General features: G+C 40.3%; 1 protein-coding gene across 17 annotated transcripts in view; it reads left to right on the top strand.

Moving 5' to 3' along the window:
• Positions 1-26628, top strand: part of PARD3 (par-3 family cell polarity regulator) — a 624264-nt gene that overhangs the window by 52892 nt on the left and 544744 nt on the right. Inside the window, exon 2 of one of the 17 annotated variants that reach the window (XM_058532756.1) lies at positions 19647-19849. The exons of the other annotated variants lie outside the window; for them this stretch is intronic. Coding sequence (XP_058388739.1) covers positions 19784-19849 — 66 coding nt within the window. The 5' untranslated portion in view covers positions 19647-19783. The remainder of the gene's footprint in view (positions 1-19646; positions 19850-26628) is intronic. 17 annotated transcript variants of the gene reach the window in all.

The following is a 26628-nucleotide window of genomic DNA, read 5'->3' as shown; positions in this document are numbered from 1 at the left end:
TGAGACACTAGTGTGGAGAACACAGAGGGGCACTGAGGAGGGAGGGGTGAATCATCTTGTTTTTAGTGAAGCATTCCGCCAGGTAATTCAGCCCAGATCACATCGATTAGTAGAGGATTTTGTAGCCCGTCCGGGGAAATCCACGTATTTTAGAAGAATGCTTTAATCATGTTCAATAGAGCCTGCATTTTATGGTGTGAAATGACTGGTGTATGTACTTCACTCAAGTGGGTTAGGATTTAAGGGAGAGGGGAGGAGAAGAAAACTACCAAATTAATGAGAATTTAAAAATTTTCTTTTAACCTTTCAATCTTGGTTTAAAACCTTGCTTCCAGTCCTCTGCTAAAAATTCATCGTGCCCTGACTGGTATCCTATTACAGCTCTTGTAAGTAGCTAAATATTTACTTTTTTCCCTGTTGGTATTTTGATAGGCAGCAGTAAAATATAAAATTGTATTACTTAACCAGAGTGTGAGTTACTTTCTGTAAGTGTTACCACCACTCCGTGTGGTAAGGTCTTAGAAATATTGGTCTGTGCCTTTGACATTTTAAATGACTACATTCTAAGGCTTCATTTGTGATCTGGTCTTACATAGGAGGATTTCAAAGGTAAAATTCACCACTGTGCTCAGTCAGATGTCCACCCCGTGGGTTCATGGTTGGCACCAGTTCACTGTTCTTCGAGGTTTGCCTGGAGCTTGGCTGCCAGCCTTTCCAGGGGTGTCCTAGGTTCTTGGTGTGTTTTTCCGTTTGTCAGTCCAAGTGCCCTTGGGTCATGGCTAGTGTGTCATCCTGTTCCCCTCCTCAGTTCGGCGTGTGTGAAGAGGAGAGGCTTCATTTGTACACACAGCTCTTCCTTTGTACCCACATCCGAGCCAAGTCGGATTCTGTGAGGACTAGTCCTGAGATGTATCCTTGGTGACCAAGTGCGTCATGGGGGAGGTTTACCTGGGCTCTGCCTGTTTTCTTCCATTCTAAAACATCTCACGATGGAACATCTGGAAAAAAAGGTAGTGGTAGAAGAAGGAAGAATTTCCACTCTGACTTTGAGACCAATCGCTGTTGGTATTTTGGTATAGGAAGGATAGGCTTGCTTGAAACAAAAGCTTTTGGCTGAGGTGTTCTCAGACAGCCCCTGGCTCTGCAAATGGAGAGTCACCACAAATCCAGGGGTGTCTTCTGGCAGTTATTGAATATCAGTCTTTTTAGTTTTAGTTGTGTGGCGGATAATAGCATCCCCATTCTGACTAAGGACAGGTGTCTGTTGTAAGCCATATAGTATGCATGATCTGGCACTTGGATTTTGTTTGAATATTCTGTAAAGAGATTCCACTGAATTGAGAGACAGTAAGTGTTTGTAAGTATGTAGACTTGATGGTTACATAAAACACTCTAAGATGCTGTGACTGGTCTTGATGTCAGTCAGTTCTGACTTAGCTTCAGATATATCTATTTTTGCAAGACTTTATTAGCTTTTTCTATGGTTTCAGGAGCATTTAAATGACTTTTCTTAAAAGTTTATCACATAAATAATATAAAGGGCTGACTTACGTTAGTAATGCAGTGATCTGTGCTTGCTGCCAAGTTGGGAATGCTGTCTGCACAACATGCTGACTTGAACAAGTATTTTCAAGTGTCCTGTTAAGGTTGGAACTTGGGATAGAAAGGAGATGGCCCTCATCATACACTTCTACCTGTGATTAGTGGATGAGTTGTTGTTCTCTCCTGATTCGCTTGTCCCCACTAGCATGTTATAGTTTACAGGTACCCTAGAAGCTGGGTCTTTCTTGTCCCACAGAAAAATCTCCTACAAAAACAGTTATTCTCTAAGAAAATGTGACTAAAATTTAGTTTACTGGAAAAAGCATTAGATTAACAAATTAGGACAAGTACCTGTCTCAGATGTATAACCAGCTCTACCTCCCTATCTTACAGGCATACATACAGTATTATGCAAATTGGAGGTGTTTTTTGCATTTAATACTTATAACAACTCGGTGGAGGTATCCTCCTCATTTTGCAGATGAAGTTGCTGGTGGAAGATAAGCAGCTTCCCCAACATCATTGTCAACAGTGCATGGAAGTGATGGGTTTTGACCCTTGTTTTGTCTGATGGCAATGCCTGTGCTTTTCCATGTGCCTGCCACCCCCAATTTACAGTACAAAAGAGTATAAATAAGAAAAGAAAAATGATTCTTATGTCACTACTGAGAATAATCTAAATTGACATAAGAAACTGTGTAAACATTTAGATGACTTAATCAATACATGAAGGCTTCCTGCCCCTCACTCCTCTCCTCCTGATGTAAACATTTAATTGTGTCTTCTGCATGCCTTCCAATGTTCCAGGCTTTTAGGTAGGGTGTGTGTGTGTGTGAGAGAGAGAGAGAAGATGTAATCACAATTCTGGTAGTACTACAAGTATGTCTGTAGCTTTCTAGAAATAGAATTGCTGGGCCATTTTTCTTTTCATAATCACTCCTTTCTGCTTTTGCTTGAAATGTCGAATCTTCCATAAATTAAGATGTTTGACTCTATTTCTGTATTCTATGTTTTATTCCGTTTATTTTTTTTTTCTCTTTTTCTCTCCTTTCAGTCCCAAACTGTTTTTAATTCTGATAGGACACCTCCATGTTGCTTTTCGTTTTCATAATTTTTCTGAATTTTCTGTGTTTATTTTTCAAAATTATAACTTTAGACTCATTTTACCAAAGGTGACCCATTCCACAAAAACAAAACAAATGGAAATCCCATTAATCTTTTAAATGGGAATGCATTGTAATTATAAGTTATTGCAGGGGGGAATTGAGATCTTTAAAATAGTTAATTCTAACCATAAAAAAAATTTATATCCAAGAATATATAGAACTTTCCTTTTAAGTCTTCTTTTTTGTCACTTTTTAGAGTTGTAAAGTTCTGAACATCATGTCAGTTCAGTACATTAAGTGTTTCCTAGGTACTTAACCCTTTTGGTTGCTACTGTCAACTTTTTCTCAGTATATTTTTAAACTGGTGATAGTTTATATATAGGAAAGCAATTATTTTAGTAAATTAATTTTTATAACCTTCATGAATTATCTTAGTTTTATAATAATTCAAGTTACTCTCTTGGGCTTTCCAGGTATGCAATTTTATCATATGGAAATAATGATAATTTTTCCTCCTTTCTGTATTTATAGCAAATATTTACTTCTCTGTTTAGTTGCACTGGCTAGCAAGTCCAGAATCATGTTAAATAATCATGGTGTTAATAAGCATCCAGCTAACTATCTGCTAGACTACGTGGTAATGTTTTTGGTATAAGAGTATCACCGTAAAAACATGTGACTGTTATATTTATAATTTTGGAAACAGATAAAGAGAAACTAAATTGAAAACAGAAGTACTTGGGTGGAGGTAAGAGAATATGACTGGAGTTTGAGGAATAAATAATGGGAAAATCCAATGGATGAAAACTAAAGTCAGTCCGGGTTGATGGGCTGCACTCTGCTGTGGTTCTTCAGTGTTCAATAACCAGTGGTACTTCAGGCCCAGTGTTAGATCTGACAGATGCTGTAAAGATAAGGAAGATAAACTCTTTTTATGAAGTGCCTGCGACATAGGGGGTTGTCTGTAAGTGTCTGTGAAAGGATAAACAAAGGGGAAATTCTTAGTGGTTAGTGCAGTAGAAGCCTGATGTTATCAGTGTGTCATAGAGGCACAAATTGTCAAGGATTTTAGAAGAAGGCGCCTTGACCCACCTTCACGGCTGCATTCCCTGCATTAGTGCCTGGCACAGGGCAGGTGCTCAGGTATATGTTAATGGGTGAAAGAAACCACTGCTCATTGTGGTTTTTGGCCAGTGTCATGGAGGAAGTGAGCTAGTTTTTGCTGGTAGAGTGGATGGAGAAGGAGAGGCTGCTCCTTGAAGATGGAAGAGTTTGATACAAGTGAACTATCACAAACAGGGTTCAGGCAAGTCTGTTCTGTTTGAGGTGTGGGGTATTTGCAAGGGATCGAGAAGTGGCAGGGAGGGCACAGATGTGGCGGAGAACAGAGCTTCCTAACCTGTGCAGCGTGGAGAGGTGTTGGTGGCTGAGATGTGGATTGCGGCCTTCGTGTGGCTGGCTGGCTTAGGCACCTTTTCCCACAGTTTTTCATGATGTGCAAGACAGGAAAGAGAGATGGTACCCGTACATCTCTTCCTGTGCTCCCTCCCTGCCCTTCGATGGAATTTGGTTTAGGTCTCATTGGTTAGAGAGCTGTATGGCATGGCCACACCCAGCTACAAGGGGTCCTGGAACAGTGAGTATTAGATTTTAGCTTTTCCAGCCACCTTAGGTGAAGACAGCAATGGGCAAAGGGAAATAGGAATAGATGTTGAGGCGGCCAATTACAGTGTCTGCCACAGAACCATCTTATAAGCTGTTTTTGTAACTCGTGTTCTTTCCCCCACTATGTTGAGAACATGTTTCAACATCTTTCACATGTGGTTTTTCAGTCCTTGTTAGTCACGGAACCTTTGATTAAATGAAGTCTTGTGAGGGAGCCCAGTGTCATGAACATATGATGAAAATAATTGCTTTGGGTTTAGAGAAGGTGTTCAGAGGAGAAGAGCCGAGACCACTTGTTTGAACCCCAAACTCTTGACCATAGTACCACCTCTCTGGGACTCAGTTTGAGGTGGTTGGGCTAGGTATCATGGAGGCCCCTGAAGCTCAGTGAGAATCTTAGCCAAGAGTGGTCGGGACATGAACATTTTTACTTTCAGTTGAGCGGTCCAGAAGATGGCAGTAGAAATTACTACTAGGAAGATTCGACTTTGCATTCATAGCTCCTAATATTTTGCTTTTACTTTTTTAAAGGAGGAGAATAATATGTCTTTGAGCATTTAGAAGTGGCCTGCCTTATAAAAATACAAAACTCTGCAAGGTCTGGACTAGTGGTAGCCGGAAGAAGAATGTCCAGTTGGGAAAGGAGTTGGCATCTTAATCTTCCCAGGGACAGTGCCTCTCTCTGGAGTCTTCTCTGCTTTCTGCAGCCACGGCCACACCCAGTCGCTGGAGCTGCTTTAGAATCATGGCTCGAGGGTATTCTTAATCCCCTTTCTTGATTTTTAAGCTAAGGGGAAGAAAACAGCAAACTAGTCAGAGAATGTAAACAAGAGACAACATTGATTTCCAACTAACAGATTTCCATCCTTACGGTATTTGCGAATGCAGGAATGAGAACCACATTCTCTTTAGGTGAAGACACATGCAGGAGTGAGAACCACATTCTCTTTAGGTGAAGACGCTTGGGTTCCAGGGTAAGGAAGGTCTCAACAGCACAATTTGTAGGAGCAGAGACCAGGGCTTACCCTCTGCTTCCTGCAGTGGAGGGCTGGGTGATCACAGCGGGGGCCCTGAACTCAGGACTCCAGGTCTTCACAGCAGGAGTCCAAGTGTCCGCCTGGGCACAGCTAAGAGATTATTCTCCTGTCTAGAAGAGGGTGTGGTTCCCTTTAGTAAAAATGTCACAGAAATTTATTAATGTTTTGTAAGTTAACTTCACATTGCCTCATTAATAGAAGTAAATGAATTCCTGTTTCTCAGAGATTCTTGGAAACTTAACATAGAAAGGAAATTGGGTATTTAGATAGCTGTTCTTCTGAGTTTCTTTCATAAAGTTTCATCTTTTTAATAGTTGAATCAGTGAAGTTAGTTTGTATGTATTACACATGTTTGTAATTATTTTTCTCTAGTTTATATGAAGCTGGCTAAAATTTTGGGTTACTTAGGGGTGTATTTCAATAGTTCTTAGAAACTGAAATTTGAGACGTTTGACTTCCATGGTTTTAAAAATAAATTTCGCTGTCAGTATTTTGAAAATAGTATTAAGAAATTATTTTAGGTAGTAGAGTGATTCCTAGAGGCTCCTGTGCTGTTTCCTTTGCACAGCACAAGGTCACTAAGTTCACCAGTGGCGGTTACGCATAAGGTCGTTTCATCCGTGCAGGGAGGAAGGAAGCCCACTCCAGTATTCCTTCTGTGTCAGAGGAAACTGTTAACGGAATTTTTTGTTTTACCTTGAAGTTTATTAATTGGACACAGTGTGTTTTTAGAATCCTTAATCTTTTAGTGTTTCTAAAATGCTCACATAGCTCTGTGTGTCTCTCATTTCTGTGTGAATTTTTAGCACAGAGCTGCTTAGAGAAGTACCGTTAATGAACAGACTTTGGTAGGTTGTTATGGGGTGGACGCAGATGTTCATTGTCCAGTTATATCACAATTGAGGGGTTTGTATGCATTATTTGATTCAGTCCTCACATGGATTCTATGACGTAGATGGCGTTATCCCCATTTAAATGGAAGACTAAATTGAAGCCTGGGGAGGTTAAGTAATTTGCACAATCTCTCCGAGCCTGTAGATGAGAGAGGCAGGATTGGAACCCAGAACGTCTGGCTGGAGTTCTTGGTTGGGATGGAGGAAGTCTGGTCTCAGGGCTCTGAGGTGACACTCACTTATTGGAGAGCGTATTTTGTAGAGGGTCCTATAGCAGTGGCGGGGAGAGGGGCCTGGGGTTTCTCCTTAGTCTTCAAATTCAAGATTCTATTACCTATCCCCCCAAATGAGATGCTGTGTGCTAAAGGTAACATTTATGGGAGCTTATTAGTGGAATTATAGACCACCCATGATCACTCAGCCTGCACTATAAAAAACAACTTTAGGAAAGACTTTTGTGCTGGAACTTGCCAATCTTTGTGAGATGGAAATATCAATTGCTAACTCAAGTGATCTTTTAAAAAAACGAATAATGCATTTTATAGTTATTTCTTATGATAGGAAACAAAAAGGGAGAAGCTTTGGTACTTGAAGAAGAATGTATTGGTCACCTTATGGTCATATTGGCATAGAGAGAACATTTGTGGGTTTTCTGATAAATACCTGATGTTTGCAAACTGTTGGGCATATTTGCTAACATATTGCAAAACTGTAGTCTGCTTTTCAAAACAATGTGAAGCTTTAGTTCTCTAGTTTTTGAACTAAAAGTATAATATGGAATGATCATTAAACATGACTTCTGGTATGTTAAATATTAGATATGTTTGAAAAAACTTAAATTTTAAAAAGTTGCATTATGAATTCCCAAGGCTTTTCCTTCTGGATCCGGACAAATAATTCTGTTGGAAACTCAGTTATATTAGAGTATTATTTTTCGTAGTGCTCTAGTTTTTATTTTTGAAGAGTAATAATCCTGAGAGGACAAATGAGGAGAGCTTTATACATAGAAAAATTTAAAGGTTAATAACCACCACACAATTACGTATTAAAATGTTTTTGAGATGAAGAAGTAGAAGGCTCCTCCACAGTGCCGAGGCCCCTTGGCTGCACAGTTCATCTCAGGATTGGCAGGCGCCTGCAGCCCTGGGTGGGACTCAGGAGTCTTTCCATTAACAGTTGATGGGCCCAGAGTGTGTATTCATTTCTGAAATTGACCTCTTTGAGTCTCGTTTTTCTCGTTTGTACAGTGACAAGGTTGGTCTCGTGGTTATTGCTGTTAATTTTCTGAGATCAGGACAGAGACTGGGTGACTGGCTGTCCTTCTCACTTCTGCTTCCTCCAGCTGACTCTCCAGTCCCTTGTGGTCCCTGGAGGTGGAGGGCTGAGGGAAGAGGTGGCCCTAAGTGAAGAGGCGAGCTCCATGGAGTAGCTGGGCCTCTAACAGGACGCCCTGAGCTCCTGGGTCTGCACTGATTTCCTGAAGCCCACTGCCCCTCTGCTGCTCCCTGAGGGAGCAGTGTGGCCTGTGATTATGATGAACGTTTGGAGAGAAGTTTTCTAAACTCTCTTCTTATCAGATGGGACCCTCAAGTGATCCTCTTTTTATTTAAAATTTTGACATTTTGTTTATCATGGATTTTTGGCATTCACTTAGATTTTTCCAAATATTGCACTAAAATATTTATCATGACTGCTGAGATTTTGGCACCCTCTCAAATTTTGTCTCAGAGGCAGGTGTGTCTAGCTCAGCTCGGTCCTGGCTGATCATTGCCGCGTAAAGACTATAATTCTCTCTTTTGTCATAAGAAGTAGTTATCAAAGCCAAGTAATTTGGAGCTCTAAACGAGAGATTCCAATGATATGCTGGTAAACAGGTGCCTGTTTCTGCGACTTAGTCAGTAGCTGGGCGAGAGCAGTTGAGAAAGCTGACATCACACAGAGCTATGGGGCAGGCTGCGGGAGGGCCGCCAACCTCCTCCCTCAGGGGGAAAAGAAGCTGTTTAGTCTTTCAATCCTGGAAGATAAATATAAACAGGTAAATATTGGATTAACTTTAAAAAATTTTTATTACTTTTGAGATGGTAAAGGTAATATCCTGGCCATTGAGTTCCTCTTAATGGTGAATGTGGGATTTTAAACTGGGATTTCTCACGGTAAATATTTCAAGATTCACATGGATAATGCACATCTTCCCCAACATGGGTAATGTTAGGAGAAACAGAGCTGTCTGGCTTGTTGCCTGTTAACTGTAAAATTAAATGGTTGTGCTGTTTATTATTATTTCTGAGTGACACCGTGCAGAGCCCTTGGACCTGAGTGAGATGGATGCAGGAGTGATGCTCGCCTGGACTGTCTGAGCAGCCGAGTGCTGCTGCCGTCAGTCATCTGGATGGGCCCGGGCCTGGCTGTTTGCTGCTGCTTGCACAGGCTCGGAGCGTCTGGGGAGCTCTTCGACTAGCAGAGACATGCTTTTACTCTGAGCACTTTTACAGGCGGCGTGAGCGCAGAGGGTGTCTGTGCCAGGTGCCTGGCGCTGCTATATATGGCAGGGAGCCGGCAGCAGTGGGCTGGCCGTGCCCGAGCTGGGGGCAGAGTAATCATGGGCTCGTCATGTGGCTTACGAGCGTGCTCTCAGACTGGCTCTGTTTTCCTCTTCTCTCCTCCCGCCTTGACATTGATTTGTGACAGCTGATATGCAGGTTGACTCTTCACATTAAATGGAACAAGTCACTTCAACTTCAGATTCTCATTTGCCAGTCTGTGGTGTCTGTAAAATCTGTCAAGGCTAGTTAGGGTGTCTGTGTGGCTTGGAGAAAGTAGATTTCAGATAGGGGAGAATTTGGCGACTTGCCTTTGTGGTTCTGCGCTCTGCTTTAATTGGCAGGAGATTTCAAGATCTGAAATTGAGCAGAGATTCCAATCCATTTTGAAAGGCAGATGTGAGGTTTGGCTGTCTGTGTGGCAGGTGCTGATTAAGCTGGGGTCCTATTAGGATAGATTTAGTCTACCTTCAGTTGGGTATTCACCAGGTCTGTCAAAGAAGCTGGTCTGCAGTTGTGCCACCACCCTCTCTTCCAGGATGGCAAAGCGGCGTTGGGTCATGGGTTGAGCAGTGCAGACAGGAGGACTAAAGCAGTTGACCAGTTGTGTGTGTCGGTTCCTTAGAAACTGCCCCGCGGTGGGGACAGCAGCAGACAGGCACTATGGCAGTGTGGGGTTTTGCCAGGCCTGTGGGCCTTTCTGTGCACATGTGGTCATGGAACCTGCAAGTTCCCAGAGGTTTTCTGGTTGGGAGAAAGATATAACGGAAAAATAATAATGAGAAAATCATGATAATAGGATTTAACTGCATTATCTGCTAAGTTTGATGCACTCTCTTCAGCCATCAACATGTTTGAATTTATAACCCAATGAATTAGGTATTATCTTCATTTCATACAAGGAGAAATTTCATCTTGGCGCTATGAGTAAGTGGCTGAGAGGGACTTGGAGCCCAAGACTGCAGGATGACTCCAGAACCTTTGCTTTCAGTGCAGAAACATGTTAGGAACGTGCAGTCCACGGTTTCTGATGGTTGCAGCTTGTTATTCCCTGTTGCTGATGATAGATTCTGCACTAGGGACACGGGGAGGCCTGCCTGTATTGTTTCCTTTCTTCTTTCAAGAAATAGGTTTTTAAAAATAATACATATTTTAAAAAAATTGCAAGCAGTACAAAAGTAAGGAAAGAATGCACTCTCTTCTTGCTGGTGTCGCTCCCTAGTGGTAACGCGTATTAGGAGCCAGCACAGTCCCGGTGCTCTGCCCTGCCCACACCGTGGCAGAGGGGTGTGGAGAGACTGTTCTGCATGGGTCTGGGGGAGGCGGTCCAGTGGATCATCTCTGGGCTTCTCTGTGGTTTTAGGTCAAAGTAGTGACCCTTGATCTTATGATACAGTTTTACTCCTAACCTACCAGGACATTATAAGGAGAAGGAGACTGACAAGAAGTAAAGAACTTGGCCTGTAGGATCTGTGAGGTGGAGACCGCCCATGGGGGCGATGCTGGTTAGAGGCAATCAAGCCAAGAACTGGGCATCAGGACTCTGGTGTGGCAGTAGATCCAGTTAAGCCCTTGGTCCCTCAGCCTGTGCCTCAGTGAAATGGGGCTGTCACATGCATTTTCACCCCTCCAAGGGGAAGTTCAGACAACAGAAGTAAAAACACCTTGAAAACTGAAAAGGCACTTCCTGTGCTGGGTGGTGTGACGGACGTGCTTTATTGTTACTAAGTATTGTCCCTGAAACTGCTTGTTAGGGATTTGCCTTACTGTCATGCATTTTAATAAATTTTGTAAACTTTTATATTTCTAAAGCTCTCAAAATCATAAGCATTGACCTGTGAGTTTACAAACAAAAACCAGTCATTATTTTTGGGATTGAAGCGTTTTAGTCAACTTTCGTTAGCTTCCCTGTGTTGTATGTACTTCACTGACTTCCATGAAACTGTAAGAGATTTCTCAGTGAAATGCATAGCATGCTGATTTCACATATGAGAAGGGATAATCTGATCCTGGAACATTTCACCGCGGGGGTAGTGAGGACCACGATGGCACTGACCAGTTTGAGAAGAGCTCCTGTGCTCACAGCTGGATGTTCTGTTTGGTCTCTGGTCCATCTGCAGACGGCTGTGCTCATGTGCACAGGGGCTGTCCCATCTCATAGATTTGGAGGCACATCTGGGGCCGTTCAAAACTATTAGAATTTTTGGTGTCCAAAAACGGACACAAATGGGAATTAGCTGTTCTCCCTTTTGTTCATCAGAGATTTTCTTTTAAAATAAAAATAAATATTTGCCCTATAGAAATACAGCAATAGACTTTTCCATAGGCAATAACCCTGTTTCTAGGTTTGATATCATGCTGTGTTTGGAGATGTAGTATTGAGTAGTTCATTAGCCTATTGGTCTGCCATCTGCAAACAGGCCAATTTCGTTAAACCATAATACTCATCTTTGGGAAAAAAAGTTTTGTGTAAATCAGTTCTTTGCATGTATACTTCCACGCGTTTTGTTAAAAGTTGAACTCAAGAGTCAGCGATTTGAGACATCTACAATGTTACATGCCCACCAGATTGTCGATGTAGTGACGTTTTTACATAAACAGACTTACCAAGTTGAGTTTCATGTTTTAAAAGTTTTAAACCTCTGTAAATTATACTTGGTAGACTTAATTAATTTTCTTACTCTGTGAAGTCTAGATTTCAAAAGATATATGTCACTTTTTTGGTTGTTATTAAGAATAAAGATTCAGTCTTTGAATCACTAGGAGGAGGGGAGAGGGAACGTAATTTTTTCTTACAATATAAAAGAGGCTGGTGAGGGAGACATTTAGAAGCTTCAAAACAGATTCACATGAAAGTGGAGGAGACCTGGGGAGATGACAGGTAGAAGGAGTGGGAGGTGTGAGATGGGGGTGGGAGCCAAGAGAACAATTCGGCTCTGAACACCCTTTTTACAGTCCTGTCAGGAACTAATGATAAATCTCATATTTTGTTATAACTGGCAGAGGTGATTGACAAAGGAAGTTGTCTAGTGCCACTGCCACTAATTCAAAAGGCTGGTGACTTTGAGATCCTTGGGTCATGAAAGAAGCTGAATCCTAATGGTATATTTGTTTATGGGGAGACCCGATCCGCTGATACATTTTTTATCCTTTGGCGTTCAGAACATCTGTGTCTCTCTGAATTAACTACAATCTCAGGATCTAGGAGAGCTCATAGAGTCATCTCCTGCCACTCAGCAGCTGAGAGCCTTTTCCAGTAGGATGCATCTGCCTCCAGCCCTGACTTGCACTGGTAGTAATCCTGGAAGAGGCTGTGACAGTGGGAACTCCTTCTCTTTCCTCCTGCAGTGGTTTCATATTTCTGTCCCTTCCCCTCTTGGGGTGGGGGCCTGGCTCTCACCAGCTGCCATCTTTGTGTTTTCTCTCTCTTTAGCTGAAGTCATCTGACATCTTTCCTCCCTCCTATTGGCTTCTCTGTGAGTCTGTACGCTGTCAGTGTGAACCCCATACTTGTCAGTACCCCCACTGCTTCTATTGCTTACCATTTGTCCCTTCTGAAGTCTTGTTCCACTCTGCTTGTGGCTTATCATTTCCCAATTTCTCTGAAAGAAGATAGAGGCTATTTCCCACTAAGGGTCCTGAAAATAGTCTGTATTATTATACGTGCAGAGACCCTCTGTGCAGAATAAGAGAATAATGCCTGGTAGACTTTCTATTCCCTGTTCTCATTTTATTAATCATCATAGTACTAGTAAAATCAGTAGTTTAAGATGCATTCCTAAGTTCAGGAAAAGCAGTCAGGATTCTCTGATCACTCTAGAACTTTCTGGAATACCACTGAGGTTAGCTGTGGAGATTGGTAACAGTGGAAGGTGATGCGTGTAGGGCAGTCTCTAGGGGTCGAGGCACAAGATGAGGGGTTGTCAAGATAGCTTGGGTTCTGGGACAGAACTTCTGAGGCCTTTCCTGGCTCTCCAACACAGTTCCTGTTCTGTCCCTTTGTCCCCTCTCTCCCAGCACCTGTGGGATTTTGGCATCTTGATTAATGTAAGGCCAGTGGACACTTATCTTACTGGATCCCTCAGCAGTACTGGAAATGGTTGATCATTTCCTCTTTTCTTGAACAGCCTTTGGTCAAGTATTTATTAACTGAATTTTTAAAATAAACTTTTTATGGGGCCGGCCTGGTGGCACAAGTGGTTAAAGTGCGCGCGCTCCGCTGCGGTGGCCCGGGGTTCACTGGTTCAGATCCTGGGTGTGCACGGATGCACTGCTTGGCGGGCCATGCTGTGGCGGTGTCCCATATAAAGTGGAGGAAGATGGGCACGGATGTTAGCCCAGGGCCAGTCTTCCTCAGCAGAAAAAGAGGAGGATTGGCAGATGTTAGCACAGGGCTGGTCTCCTCACACACACAAAAAATAAACTTTTTATTTTGGAATAATTTTAGATTTCTAGAAAAGTTGCAGAGATAGCACAGAGTTCCCTTATCCCCCTCCTAGTCCCCTTGCTAACATCTTCTGTTACGATGGTGCATTTGTCAAATGAAGAAACCAACGATGGTATGTTACTTAACTAAACTCCAGACTTGATTCGGTTTTCACCAGTTTTTGCATTAACGTCCTCTTTCTGTTCCAGGATCCGGTCCAGGGTACCACATTACATTAGCTGTCCACTGTATTTTAGTAAAAACTGAGGTACATTTCAATGATTGGTAGTTTTGTTTGAGGGGATGGTAGGAGGGTAAGTTACCTTCTCTTGGCACTGTGGTTTTTCCTTCCATTTGTAAGTATTTCTGATGCATCAATCATAACCACTCACTGAACACCCACGTTTGTACTTGTTCTGGTTTTATGTTTTGTAGTACATACTGTGTTCTCTAAACACTTTATATTTACAAATAAAATTAGCAATACTTTGTATGAAGTGGCAATAGGCTTCCGTCCATTTTAATGAAGTTTTGAATACAGAGCAGTTTTGATGTGTCATGGAGCTGATTAAAAATGGGATTCTACTGATATGACCAGATGGATCCAGAACCAGCTTTTCTAGGACCAGTGGTACTTGTAAAAGCCTGATCATTCCCTCCAGCTATCTAATAAAAGTATTTTCCTTAAAATTATAGATGCATGTATCATGTAGGATAGTTATTCCAGTGTGTGGGAAGGGGAAGGGAGGGGGAAGAGGAGGGTGTGTTTCTTAGTGGGTTAAAACTGGCATTAAAAAGAATAAAAAAGAAAATATTCAAGTACATTGCATGGGGTAGGACCCACAGCCTATAGGGCAAAGTTCAGAGTGTCGGCTTACTCAACAAGACGTGCACATCTGGTCTTGCCCTTCTCCTGGCCCTTCGCCTAGGAGTATCCTGTGCTCCAGGTGCTGTGGCACCATCGCTCTTCTGAGAACCGTTCTGCTGTCTGTTCCAGGCCTCCCGGCCGTGGCACACAGCGTTCTTAGGGTCCTGTTTTCCTCATGTGCATCAGGCTCCCTTGCTGTGGTTTTGCCTCCCCAAGTATAAGCTTGTTGAGTAAGGGGATATGACTTTCCTCCCTGTGGCCTCGGGGTAAGTGCTCCTCAGTGACGTTTGTGGCAGATGTCTTTCTCAGTCCCTGGTGGGACCAAGGTTGACTGCATGACTTTACCTATCCTTGAAGGTAGAATGTAGCCAAGTACCTTGAGGAGAGCTTTCCGCTTTTGACTCTTGTGAGTGCAGAAATTGGAAATCCTTGCCTGACCACATAATCACAGAATAAACTTTGGCTTCTGTTAAAAAGTGAAGAGCAAATTGTATGAGTGAGATACCTTTGACCTCATAACTGTTAGCTCACCCACCTAAATAAATACACTGTAGAATGAATTCTTGGGACCAGATCAACACCACGTACCCTGGCTTCTCTCTCTGTCTCTGGCCTTTCATGATCCTGTGACTGTATCTTGATCTTGATGTTCTCAGTTAGGCTTGTGGAGTCTCAACAGTAAAAGGGGAGGGAGACATGAGACTTACTGCTTACCCTTCCGGAATGTCCAAAGTAACCTATTTCCAAAAATTCAAAAGAATTCTTAAGCTTTCTTCTCTGTAGTTGTCACTTGTTAATGAATATAGACAATATTGCACAATTCCTTATATAAGCAATCTATTTCTCTCTCATTTCTTTTCTTACTTTGGTAATGAGAAAAATCAACTCTAAGTTGAATTTAACCAAACACCTATTATAAATGCATGGGGGTGCATGGAAGGTGAACTTACCTTTCATAGGAAACCGTTTTTCTATTCCTTCTTTTATTCCACAAACATTCATAAAGCACATACTCTGTGCTCAGCCCCATTCTGGGTGTTGGGGCTGTGGCAGTGACTAGGGAACACAGGCCCCTGATCTCATGCTGTTGGCTTACAGTGCCGCTGTGGGGATGGTGGTGTCTGTCCCGAGATAGGGAAGTCCGGGGAGGAGCAGGTTTGGAGGGAGCTGCGTTTGGCCACGTTGAGTTTCAGATACCAGCAGTATACTATTTGTTTTTGTAAAGGCCAAAATTCTGTACTCATTTATCATTACACCCTCCTAATTTGCTATTTTGTAAGTTTCACAATTCTGTTATTTTGCTGCAATTACAATGGTCGCCTGTTTTTGTTTCTTCAGTCATCATGTATACATTAATTAAAAGTGAATATTTTGTTTTGATCCTCTCCTCTTCATTCCATTGGTGAGGGAGGGCTTCCTGCCCTAGGGTTGTGGGAGTGACCAAACACACGACACCTGACACCGGGCAGAGGAGCTCCGCAGCAGTTTATGACATTATTACATATGCTGCTGGTATATACAGCCCGGCAAGGAGGGCACGGCGTGCCAGTCAGGGGTTCCACTCGGGAACAGAGAGAACAAGCAGGGGCTTCGGGGGGCAGGCTTTGTAGTATCTAGAGGATGGAGTGACCCTTGGTTCCCACAAGAGGACATGGTTGGCTTGTTTGAGTGATTCTTTGGGGTGGCAGGGAGCTGAAGTCTGCTCCTCAGGGGTAAGCAGGAACTGTGCCTGGTCCCCGTGATTAAGGGGGATATTTGGGTGGGGACCTTGTCTGAGGGATCAGAGTCGGGAGGGGACCTTGCAGTTAGGCCATTTGAGACCCTTCTGGTTTTCCAGATGTCGAGTCAGCACATAATATTGGGCCTTAATTTTAGGCCTTATACCACACATTTGAATTAAAACAGTGCTTTATAATTCCTAAATGCTATAGAGAATGTTTCCTACGTTTTCGAAGGCAGTAAAATATTTGAGAAAATAAGAAATGCATGGATAATTACAATATCAGAAATTATGCACATATCGTGGGAGTGATTTAAGCCCACTATGAGCAGTGTGTGGTCCATCTAGCTTCTTGATGTGCCGTGACTTGGTCGGGGGCCGGGGGGCTGACTGATGGTTTGCCAGCAGCTCTGTGTGGCTGGACGGGAGGCCAGGGCCCAGGTGGCCTCTGGGGAGCAGCCCTCAGTGTGTATGGTTGGCTCGAGATCTCTGAGGGCTGCAGCCTATTCTGGTTTTCCCCATGGAGAGTGCATCCCTGCAGTGGAGGGGGCTCCGTTACAGGCTCAAGGACTGACTTTCTGCATAAAGTTTTAACTCTTATTACGGTCTTGCTAAAAGGAAGAAAACATGCCTGAATAAAAAAAATGCATCAAATGTTGAGCTCTGATTAGTGACATGCTTGCTGAAGTGACCGGGGGAAGTGTCCTGATGTCTGCACCTTACTGTGAAATGCATCACAAAGTCGGATGGAATACTGGGTGGCTAGAGGGATGGATGGATGGATAGATTTGTGATAAAGCAAACATGGCCCACTGTTAATTATAGAATCTAAGCAGTGGATACACAGGCGTCTGTGGTATGTTTCTTTCAGCTTTCTGTGTGTTTGAATAGTTTTGTAATATGATAGTGGGAGAAAAATGTTTCAAAGTAAATGAGGTGTGTTTCATTAGTGGATAAAACTAGCATTAAAAAAGAGAGTCAAAAATACTTGAGTGCACATGTAGGAAGACTGTTCAATAGAATTATTTTTTCGTTTGTGTGTCATACAGGGTTTTGATGTAAATTGAAAACACTGGCCTCAGGCATTTTCTTTGTAATAAAGAGTGCGGTAGTGGTCCGAGGCCCTGGAGAGCTGGAGCACATTCTGCAGCTCAGCCTCCAGGTAGCCAAGGGAAAGCTAGAATAAATAAAATTCAAAGCGTCTCACTTAACAATGAACTTTTGTTCAAGCGTTTAATATTGTTGAAGAATTTAGCATAAGAATTAGATCATACCGTCAGCACCCGCGATTTTTTTTCTTGTTCTCTTTTCAATTTTAGGCAAAAGAAAAGGAAACTTTTCCTGAATGGGTCAAAAATGAAGAATGTATTTATTCAGTTGCAAATATTGCATTTTCCTTTGAAAAAAGTATTTTTTTAAGGGAAGAAAGGAAAAGAAGATGAAAGCAACTCTTGGATTATTTATTTTTTAGAATTTTCCTCCTCTCAAAATTACTCAATTTTGGGTATGATTTTAAAAGTTCTAATTGCTTGTGCAAAATATTTGGGGGGAAAAACACACATGAAGGAAAAAAATCTAATTTTATCATTCCGAAAAGTGTGTATTAGACAAATGAGATGTATACCCTATATAAAATATTTCTTTAAAAAATTGGGATTATATTGCATATATTGCCTTGCTGAAATGATTACAGGCAAAGTGTACTGTGAAATGAATAAAAAAATAAGGTGGATTAATTGTTTCAATTTTTTTCTATTATAAAGGATGTGATGAGAATCATTCTGAATAAAAAATTGCATACATGTACTTTATTTTTTTAGGCAAAATCTTTGAAGCCTATTTGGTAATGTTAGATAGCATTTTGACAGGCATTGCTGATGAAGTCAGGGAGATGGAATGCTTGAAGTAGAAGCCAGATTTGGGGGCTGGCAAGTGCATTGGTTGAGTTGCAACAGATCATTTGAGGAGGAGGAGGAGTGGGAGATAGGGCAGAGCGTTTAGACTGTGGCTGGTTACATTGGGGTTGCAATGCCAGATTGACTCTGGATTTCAGGTCGCACCTCGTGGGAAGTCTTGTAATCATCACTGCATATCCCATATTATCTCATAGTATGGAGGTATCATAACTTATATAACTTTTCCTCCATGATGAATATTTTTTCCAATATACTGTTGTAAATAACTACTGCTACAGCATCTTTACAGATCTCTGTGTGTGGGAGTTTTTTCTATAGAATATAAATGAGTTACTTGGAGCAAAGGAAATGCACATCTTATGTTTTATTAGATATTGACAGATTGCACTAAAAAGATAATTTATGCTTCCCACCTCTTGTAATACTAAGTTATCTATCTATTTTGTCAATCTGGTAGTCAGAAATTGGTGTATCATTCTTTTAATTTCCCTTAGTACTGGTAAAGTCTCACTGTCTTACTTGTTTATATCTTTTGTTCAGAATTTCCTGTTTATTCATTTCTCTTTTGGGTCATTTTTCTTATGAGCCCTTTATAATAGTAACTTTGTGATACATATTGAGAATATATTTTCTGTCTTTTCTCTGTCGTTTAACTTGTTTTTATGGTGTATATACCACACTGTAGAAATTTTTAACTTTATGGCTTTTGGGTTTTACGTCTGTAGTCTTGCTTAAGAAGGCCTTACTCCAAATTGCAAAAATATTCTACATTTTTAAATCAAATACTTGAAAAGTAATAAAACACAACATTTAGCATCTAATCTCGAATTAATCTAGAATTGATTTTGATCTCAATTCTTCCTGCATCACCCCTGCCTCCCAAGTGGAGAGCCGATTGCTTTCACACCGTATCTGCAGGTTTTGTTTTGTGTCTGTTTTGTTTTTAAAGTGCCCATATATGTCTTAGTCAGGGCGGACCTTCACTGATGGGAATTCGACTGATTTTAAGTGCAGAAGCCTCTTAGCCAAGTGCTTTTGTGAAGGGCTTTGTTGACATAATGTCCTGTGTTTACTTTCTTTAGGTTAGATAATACTGATGCATTGCATTATGATAGAAGTTTTTTAAAGGAATTATTTTTTGAACCTGAGAAATAAATTGTAACTTTCTAAATCATAAATTAGAAGATTAGTAAATATTTTATTTTGCGGTTCACTCTTTATGACTTTTAAAAACACATGATTTGCTTACATGCTCTTGATACTTTTTTCCTGAATAACTGATGGTTTTGTAACTTATGGGGTTCATTTTGTCAATGGAAAATAAGTGGAAAACAGCTTTGATTTTACCCTTACAGAAGCACAGTTTACTCTCTTTGTGGACTGTAGTTAACTTGGTATTAGGGATTTTGAGAAAGACAGTTTATATTACATTTGAATCTGCTTACCAGAACAGGTACCTTATAAAAACTGTTTGTGCCTGTCACTAGTTGTTTTTTTTTTTAGCTGGATATTTTTTCGTATTAGCGACAACGTGGAAATATGTTTGCATTAAAATCTTAGACAGATAGTAGTAAAGAAAATGTTTTTTTCCTCCTTAAATTTTGTCTTAAAGAGAAGAACCCTTGGAAGGGTGATTGTCATGGGGTTTTCGGTAGTAATAGCTGCTGGCAGTGATGCTGGGCAAGGTCAGCTTCCATATGCAATCCGGAAGTGACTGGCTAGTGATGGCTTGGTTAGTCATGATTTTGTGCGTGATTAATGGTGTTATCTTTGAACTTGGGTATAAAGTCTAAGTACGAGGGAAGCACACGTTTCATTGTAACGGTGAGACTTCTGTGTTTGCAGCTGATAGAGATGTGCTGTCCGGCACCTGTGTTTTTCTTGAGAAACTTCATGTTTTGTTGTTTGATCCCCGGGGACTTCTTTCTTGCAGTGTCATCTCATTTCCTCCAGAGGACGGGAGAGAGGGAGATCCAGTGAATGGGAGAAGTGGGAAGAGGCGCCAGACGATGGTCTTCATAGAGGAACTCCTCTTCGGAGTCCCTTGTCTGCCTGGTGCTGAAAGGCAGGATGGGTCTCCCTCGGGCACTTGTGCTGTTTGTACGCACCCTCACCCTCCGCATGCCTCTTGTTGGTGTGAGTACTGCCTGGAGGAGGTGTGGGTTTGCAAGGGATGGTTGTCGGTTTATCTGAAGGCTCAGCTATTGTTTTGTTAAGGCAAATACAGGTATTATGGAGTAAGATGTAAATTTTATATGCATTTTAAAGACAAAATCAAGATACTCCAAAAGAAAAGACATTTTGTACTGGGAGAAGGGGAGATACAGGCTGTGAAGTTTACTTCAGACCTTCTATCATAGAATGTCCACCACTTCACTGCTTTTACATATTCTTGAGAAGAAAAAGGTGAATTACATTGCAGGCTTGACTGTACTTTTATTAATGTTGTTGGTGACTATTCTGTAGTTTAGTGTTTTCACAGCTTGCATATCTCTATGGTGGTAGGTGATGTAGTTTTCCTCTAATAGCTCTTTGGTGGGGGTCTTGCAGAATTAGGGACAGGGAAAAGACCCTGCTGTCTATTTTTCAAGGAAAGATTAATAGCTGTGATTAATTTTGCAAATAGCTGTTCTTTTTGATATTTAGTCTTGCAAAGTTCTTTCTCTTCCCTTTATTCTTAACCTGTCAATTCTGAGAAGCTGAGAAAAATGAGCCTTGGGATTATTTCCCATTATACTTGTCTTGTTGAATTTAGCAGGCTAACTTCTTTGCTCCTCTCTTGTAAATATTTGCAAATTTATTACAGTATTTACTTTCCCTATGGTTTAACTTAAAAATAAAGATTTTGGCAAAACGTGTCAAGCTGAAAAAAATATTGGACTAGTAGTTAGGAGATGGAAGTTTTTAGATCTGGCTATCCAGTTACTATTTGCTTTTGAGCCTTAACTTTTCTCCGTTGTTAGTGAGGACCTCCAAAGTCCTTGCATTCCCTTAAAGTTCAGTGATTTTAATGGAAAATAATTGTTTTATATTCCTTTATGGCCTAAAAAGTATTGTTTTGTGAAGAAGTTAATTGTATAGAACATGCAGCTATAAGTTTTTGTGTTGTTTTCAAACAAACTTGGAACCAATAATTCAGGTAATGTGATGCCTGCTTTGCCCCTACCCTAGCCAGCACTAGAGCAGTAACTTTTACAACTGTCAGTGTTGGCAGTTAGGGTACAGGACTAAGGTAGAAGATGAGTGTAGAAGAACAGCTCTCCAGATAATAGCTGAGTGAAATTTATAGGGTGGCTGAGGATCTCATACCAGAATACATTTTCCTTGCATACAACTTAAAACTCAGACCTGCTCCATAGAAGAGTTCCTAAAAGAAGATGATCGGTCATAATTTTATATTTTGACCTTTTTCCAAATCAGAAGCCCATGATAAAGCAGAGAAAATTGTTTAAAGAAATAGCTCAAAGCATCTTCTCCAGATGTTTATAATGATAACTTGATTATTTACACATTCATGGAGATACAAAAATCTTTATAGTACAGAGACCCTGCCTTTGGAAATTTGTAGCTGTAAAATTCTTAAGTTTGGGGAACAAAGTTGTATAACTTACAGTAATAGAGCTGCGTAAGCGGATCAAATTATGGGCTGCTTCCCCCTCCCCTGTTGCTTTTGGCACTAGGTCATTTCACTTTAATGGGGAGATGTTAAAATAAGCATACCAATGAAAGTAAATGCTGCATTCATTATTTTGTTATTTATTTATTGAGCTAACACTGGTTTTTAACATTGTGTGTTTCATGTGTATGACATTATAATTCAACTTCTGTATACAGTACAGCGTGCTCACCACCAAAATCTAGTTTCCATGTGTCACCATTCACTTGACCCTCTTTACCCATTCCCCGCAACCCCACTCCCCCTCTGGTAACCACCAGTTTCTTCTCTACACCTGGTGTGTTTGTTTTTGTTTTGTTTATTTATTTACTTAAATATTCCACATATGAGTGAAATCATAAGGTATTTGTTTTTCTCTGTCTGACTTATTTCACTTAGCTTAATACCCTCAAGATCCATTGATGTTGTCGCAAATGGCAAGATTTCATCTTTTTTTTATGGCTGAGTAGTTTTTGTTAGTGCCGTCAAGTCAATTTTGACTTCTAGTGCCCTTGTGGACAGCAGAGGGAACCCTGCTTGGTCTTTCTGCACCATCCTCTCACCTTCTGGCGCTGTATCAGACAACGCTCCCTACTATTCACAGGGTTTTCATAGCCAATTTTTCAGGAGTGGGTGGCCAGGTCCTTCTTCCTAGTCTGTCTCAGTCTGGAAGCTCCACTGAAACCTGTCCACATGGGTGACCCTGCTGGTATTAGAAACACCGGTGGCAGAGCTCTCAGCATCATAACAACACGCAGCCACCACAGTACGACACCCCACAGACAGGTGGTTCCCTGACTAGGACACGAGCCTGGACCTAGGTGGTGAGAGCACCAAATCTTAACCACTAGATCACCAGTTGAGCAGGATTCCATTGTATATATTTACAATGCTGCATTTATTAAACAATGATTTTGAGGACATGGTTGACTGTGTCTCATACAGCATTCTCTTTGAGAACCCACCGGAGAGATTTCTTCCTGGTAATGGATACAGTTGTGGTTCTCTTCTTCAGTGTATATGCTCAATGAAAGGGATTCCCTCCTTGCCTAGGCTGCTAGAATCCTCACAGCCAGTCTGCAGAGCTCGTGGAGTGCATTTTGAACATTGCCTTTGGCTTCATCTTATTTTTCTAAATTTAATTTCTCTACTCTTGATTTCGAATTATTATTAAAAAATTATTATTAAAAAATAATCCTGCTGTATTATGCAGATCTGTAGTTGTATAGTACAATATAATGTTAGTGAAAAGTTTTCAATCTGCAAACTCATTAATTCTTTTAATTTCCAGACCCAGTTAAGTTAATTTATCTTTTAGAAAACAAAAAAAAAGATTTTGGGTTTTGGGGAGGGAGAGGGAGAGGCTCTTGAGAGTCATGGCTGCAGACAGAATGCCATTGTATTCCTGACTGCTGCTTTTTATATATTGCTGGATATAATTTGCTAATATTTTGTTAAGGATTTTTGTGACTGTGTTCATGAAGGAGATTATATGTATATTTTAATGTCTTTGCCTGATTTTGGTATCAGGTTTATGCTGGCCTTTCAAAATGAGTTGAGAAGTGTTCCCTTCTAGTTCTTGAAAGAGTTTATGTAAAGCTGGCATTAATTCTTCCTTAAATGTTTATAGGAGAATTCAATAATGAAGCCATCTGAGCTTGGAATTTTCTTTGTGGGAAAGTTTTAAATTATGAATCTATATTTAAAAACAGATATAGGGTTATTCAAATTTTTTCTGTCCTCCTGTATCAGTTTTGGTAATTTGTGTCTTTTAGGGGGTGATCATTTCATCCAGGTTGTCAAATTTATCAGCATAAAGTTGCTCATAATGTTGTATTATTATGCTTTTAATATCTGTCTGATTCATAATGATGTCCCGTTGTATTCCTGATATTATAATTTGTGATTCCTCTTTTTCCTTGATTAGTATAGCTAGGAATTTAAGAGTTTTATGAGTTTTCAAAGACCCAACTTTTGGTTTGGTTGATAGTCTATGTTTGTCCATTTTCTATTTCATCGATTTCTCACTTAGCTTTATTATTTCTTTTTTTCTGCCTACTTTGGTTTTATTTGCTTCTCTTTTTTTCCTCAAGCTTCTTAAGGCAGAAACTTAAATTGTTTTTTCTGTTCTAGTATAAGCATTTAGAGCTGTAAATTCCCCCATCAGGCTTTAGCTGCAATCCACAAATTGTGGTATGTTGAGTTTTTATTATCATTCAGGTCAAAATATTTTTAATTTCTTTTGTGAGTTCTTTTACCCATGGGTTATTGAGAAGTATGTTCTTTAGTTCTCAAATATCCAAACATTTGGAGATTTTCCAAATATCTTTATTGTTGAATTATAGTTTAATTCTGTGGCTAGGGAACATGCGCTGTATTATTTCAATGCTTTGAAATTTATTGAGACTTGTTTTGTGACTCAGCATATGGTTATCTGGATGAATGTTCCACGTGCGTGGGAAATCCTTTTTGCTTCTTATTCTAGGCAGAAAAGGAAAGGCAAGTTGGATTGAGAACAAAATGGCATCTTTCTTCAGGCTGAGGTATGGGAGGGGTGCAGGCTGCTGTGGTCACAGTGACTTTGCCTGGTGTATTTTACGTGAGAGGGGGTGTGGGAGTCCCCTCCAGTGCATGATTGACTGCAAAGCTGTAATAATGAAACAGGAAGCAATTGTAGTCTGTAGAAGAAAGATTACTTAATTGTTTCCTTCCTCAAATTGCAAATTGCAAATTCACTCATATTCTTTGGGTAACTAAAAAAAAAATGATGGAAATATGATTTGTACTGAAATTCCATTTTTCAGCAATAGGTCTTTTATGTAATATGTAGATGTATTCTAAGGATGATAATTTTGTAGGTGGGTGAGCTCAGACTGTTTTGTTGTCAAATGACTATATATTCAGTGTACATTTCCCTATTAAAATAAATACTAAAATTTGATGCCTTGAGCCCTTTCTCTCTTAGAATTTTGTAGCTGAAGTGAGGCAGGTAGAATAAAACACCCTGCGAGAATCAAGAGAAAGATTATCATCGCATTCTGTTATGGGACTGAGACCAGCAAGGGATTCTGTCAAATAAATACAAGCATTTGGAGCATAAATTAAATTTGTTTTCTCAGAATATTGATCAAACTGAATTTCACTAATCCCTAGACACTGGATTTTTAAAAAAGCTCTTTCCTTGTTTTGGACTGTGATAAGTTTAAAATCATGACAAATCACAACTGCCACCAAAAATTAACGATTACCTCAATACTAATAATACTAATATATTCTTCAGCACACATAAGGGTGAATAAAGGGCAAAAGAGGCGATTTGGTGAAAATTTGATTTCAACCAGTCATTGGTTTATTAATAAATTGAAAGTTTTGGAATATTTACTATATAACCTTGGTAACTTAAAATTTTTATTGTCTTTTGATGTAGTTCAGTGCATTTTCCAGGCAGAAGTTCTCCTTATCATCAGTCTGGATTCCCACATCTGTACATTTATTTGTCCACAAGGGCATGATTTTAAAAGATGAGCTAATAGATTAGAGCTGAGACAGGTGTCAGAAGTAGCTCATCTGGTGTTTCCGCATGTTACTTTTGATGCTCCATGAGTGATAACACCTACCTTAGGTCAGGATATAGCCCTGGGAAATTATTTTATTGAGCATTTTAAGAAATACACCAAAATTCTGTATGAATTGCTCTTTGGTTCTGATTCAGGCTATACAGCCTATTAAAATTCTCCAAAACACATATTGAAAAGCCCCTGATTTTGACAAAAGAGAGGCACGGGATGTTGGATGTTGTTTTTATTGGAAGGATCTTTCCTTATTTTCCCATCCTTTTAAATCTAATCTCTCCCTGGGGATGGATCACAGATGAGTCCACAATAGGCAAGAGCGAAGCACAATGTCTACTTGGGCTGCTGTCAGATTACTTTCCGGCTCCTCTAGGAGGTTGTTGATTGCATAATGAAGTTAATTTGTTGTGTGTAACTTCCGTAGTGTATTTTTAATTAAGTGGGAATTTTTTTGTGCACACAGATGTCAGATTGGCTTATTGTAGCCGACCCTTCTATATTAAAAGATGTTTAGCTTCCATTTTACATGTAGAATACTTCAAACTCTCGCAAGAGTTTTTTAATCATAGTATTATATCTTCAAAGCAGTTGGCTACTTTCAGCATCTTAAGGATTTACATGAGGATAATTTGATAACGTTGCCTAATGTGAAAACCCAGGATATTACCTTAAATATATAACAAACTATTTTAGACATTAATGTACCTCCTGAAACTTTGGAATCTTTGATTGCTGCTTCTAGGTAATGAGAAAGAGAAGACAAGTATAGAAATGGTTGTTCTGTGGACAATAAAAACATTTTACTGTAGCCTGCAGTGATATCATCCGATTTGGGAGCACTTAAAAATAGGTAACAGTGTGACATGTTTGCTGTGAACTGCTTGGTATATTGGAACAAATGGAAGTGCATCATTTTAAAGTGGAGAGGCACCTTTAGGTGCATATTTTCCATTCTTTTATTATTCATCTTTTAGGTTATGTTTCAGGATTGAGGAGAATTTTGCTGCTTTTGTTTCTGAAGTGCCCTGTGTCATTACAGCCTGTGGAAATGTTTAAGATTGGGGACTAGCTGGTTACTAAGGTGACTATTTTTCTAATCTGTGAAAATGTTCATAAACCTTATTCAATGTCAAGGTCTTTTATAAATTTTATTTGCTATGTTTTAATGCACAGGTTTCCTGAAGGGTATTTGTATGTATTTGAAGCACTATATAATTTTGTTAAGTGTTTGAGAGCTGAAGTTTGAGAGCTTTTTCTAAAAACTGTGTTTTATTAATTATGGTAAATTCTTAAGTAGACGGAGGAGAATGGAGAATGAAGGGCTTTTGCTCTGCATGTTTCTCACCTACAGATCCATCATACATACTACTAGGCCTCAGAATGCCTAGAATTTAATAAAATAGACTGAATAAACTTGGTCTTTGACCAGAATGCATTGCGAGGGTCTTGTGTTGTCTCAGCGCTAACATTGACAAGTCAATATCGGATGTCAGGGGCCCACAGGCGGTGATGGTGAAGGAGGCCGGAGGGATTGGATGCAGTGGCATGTGCATGGGGTGGAGGTGAATACTTTTGTCATACGCAGTAGGGAAACGCGCTTTTAATTCTCAAACGAGAGTGTTTAACAACAGGCTGGAAGACTTTTGTTCTGGCAACAGTGTGTAGGATCAGGAATGGAGAAAGGAGAG

The sequence above is a fragment of the Diceros bicornis genome, chromosome 36, assembly GCF_020826845.1.
Source record: "Diceros bicornis minor isolate mBicDic1 chromosome 36, mDicBic1.mat.cur, whole genome shotgun sequence".
In the NCBI taxonomy this organism is placed as follows: domain Eukaryota; kingdom Metazoa; phylum Chordata; class Mammalia; order Perissodactyla; family Rhinocerotidae; genus Diceros; species Diceros bicornis.
Note: the sequence above shows the minus strand (reverse complement) of the source record. Positions and strands in the feature narration are given on the sequence as shown.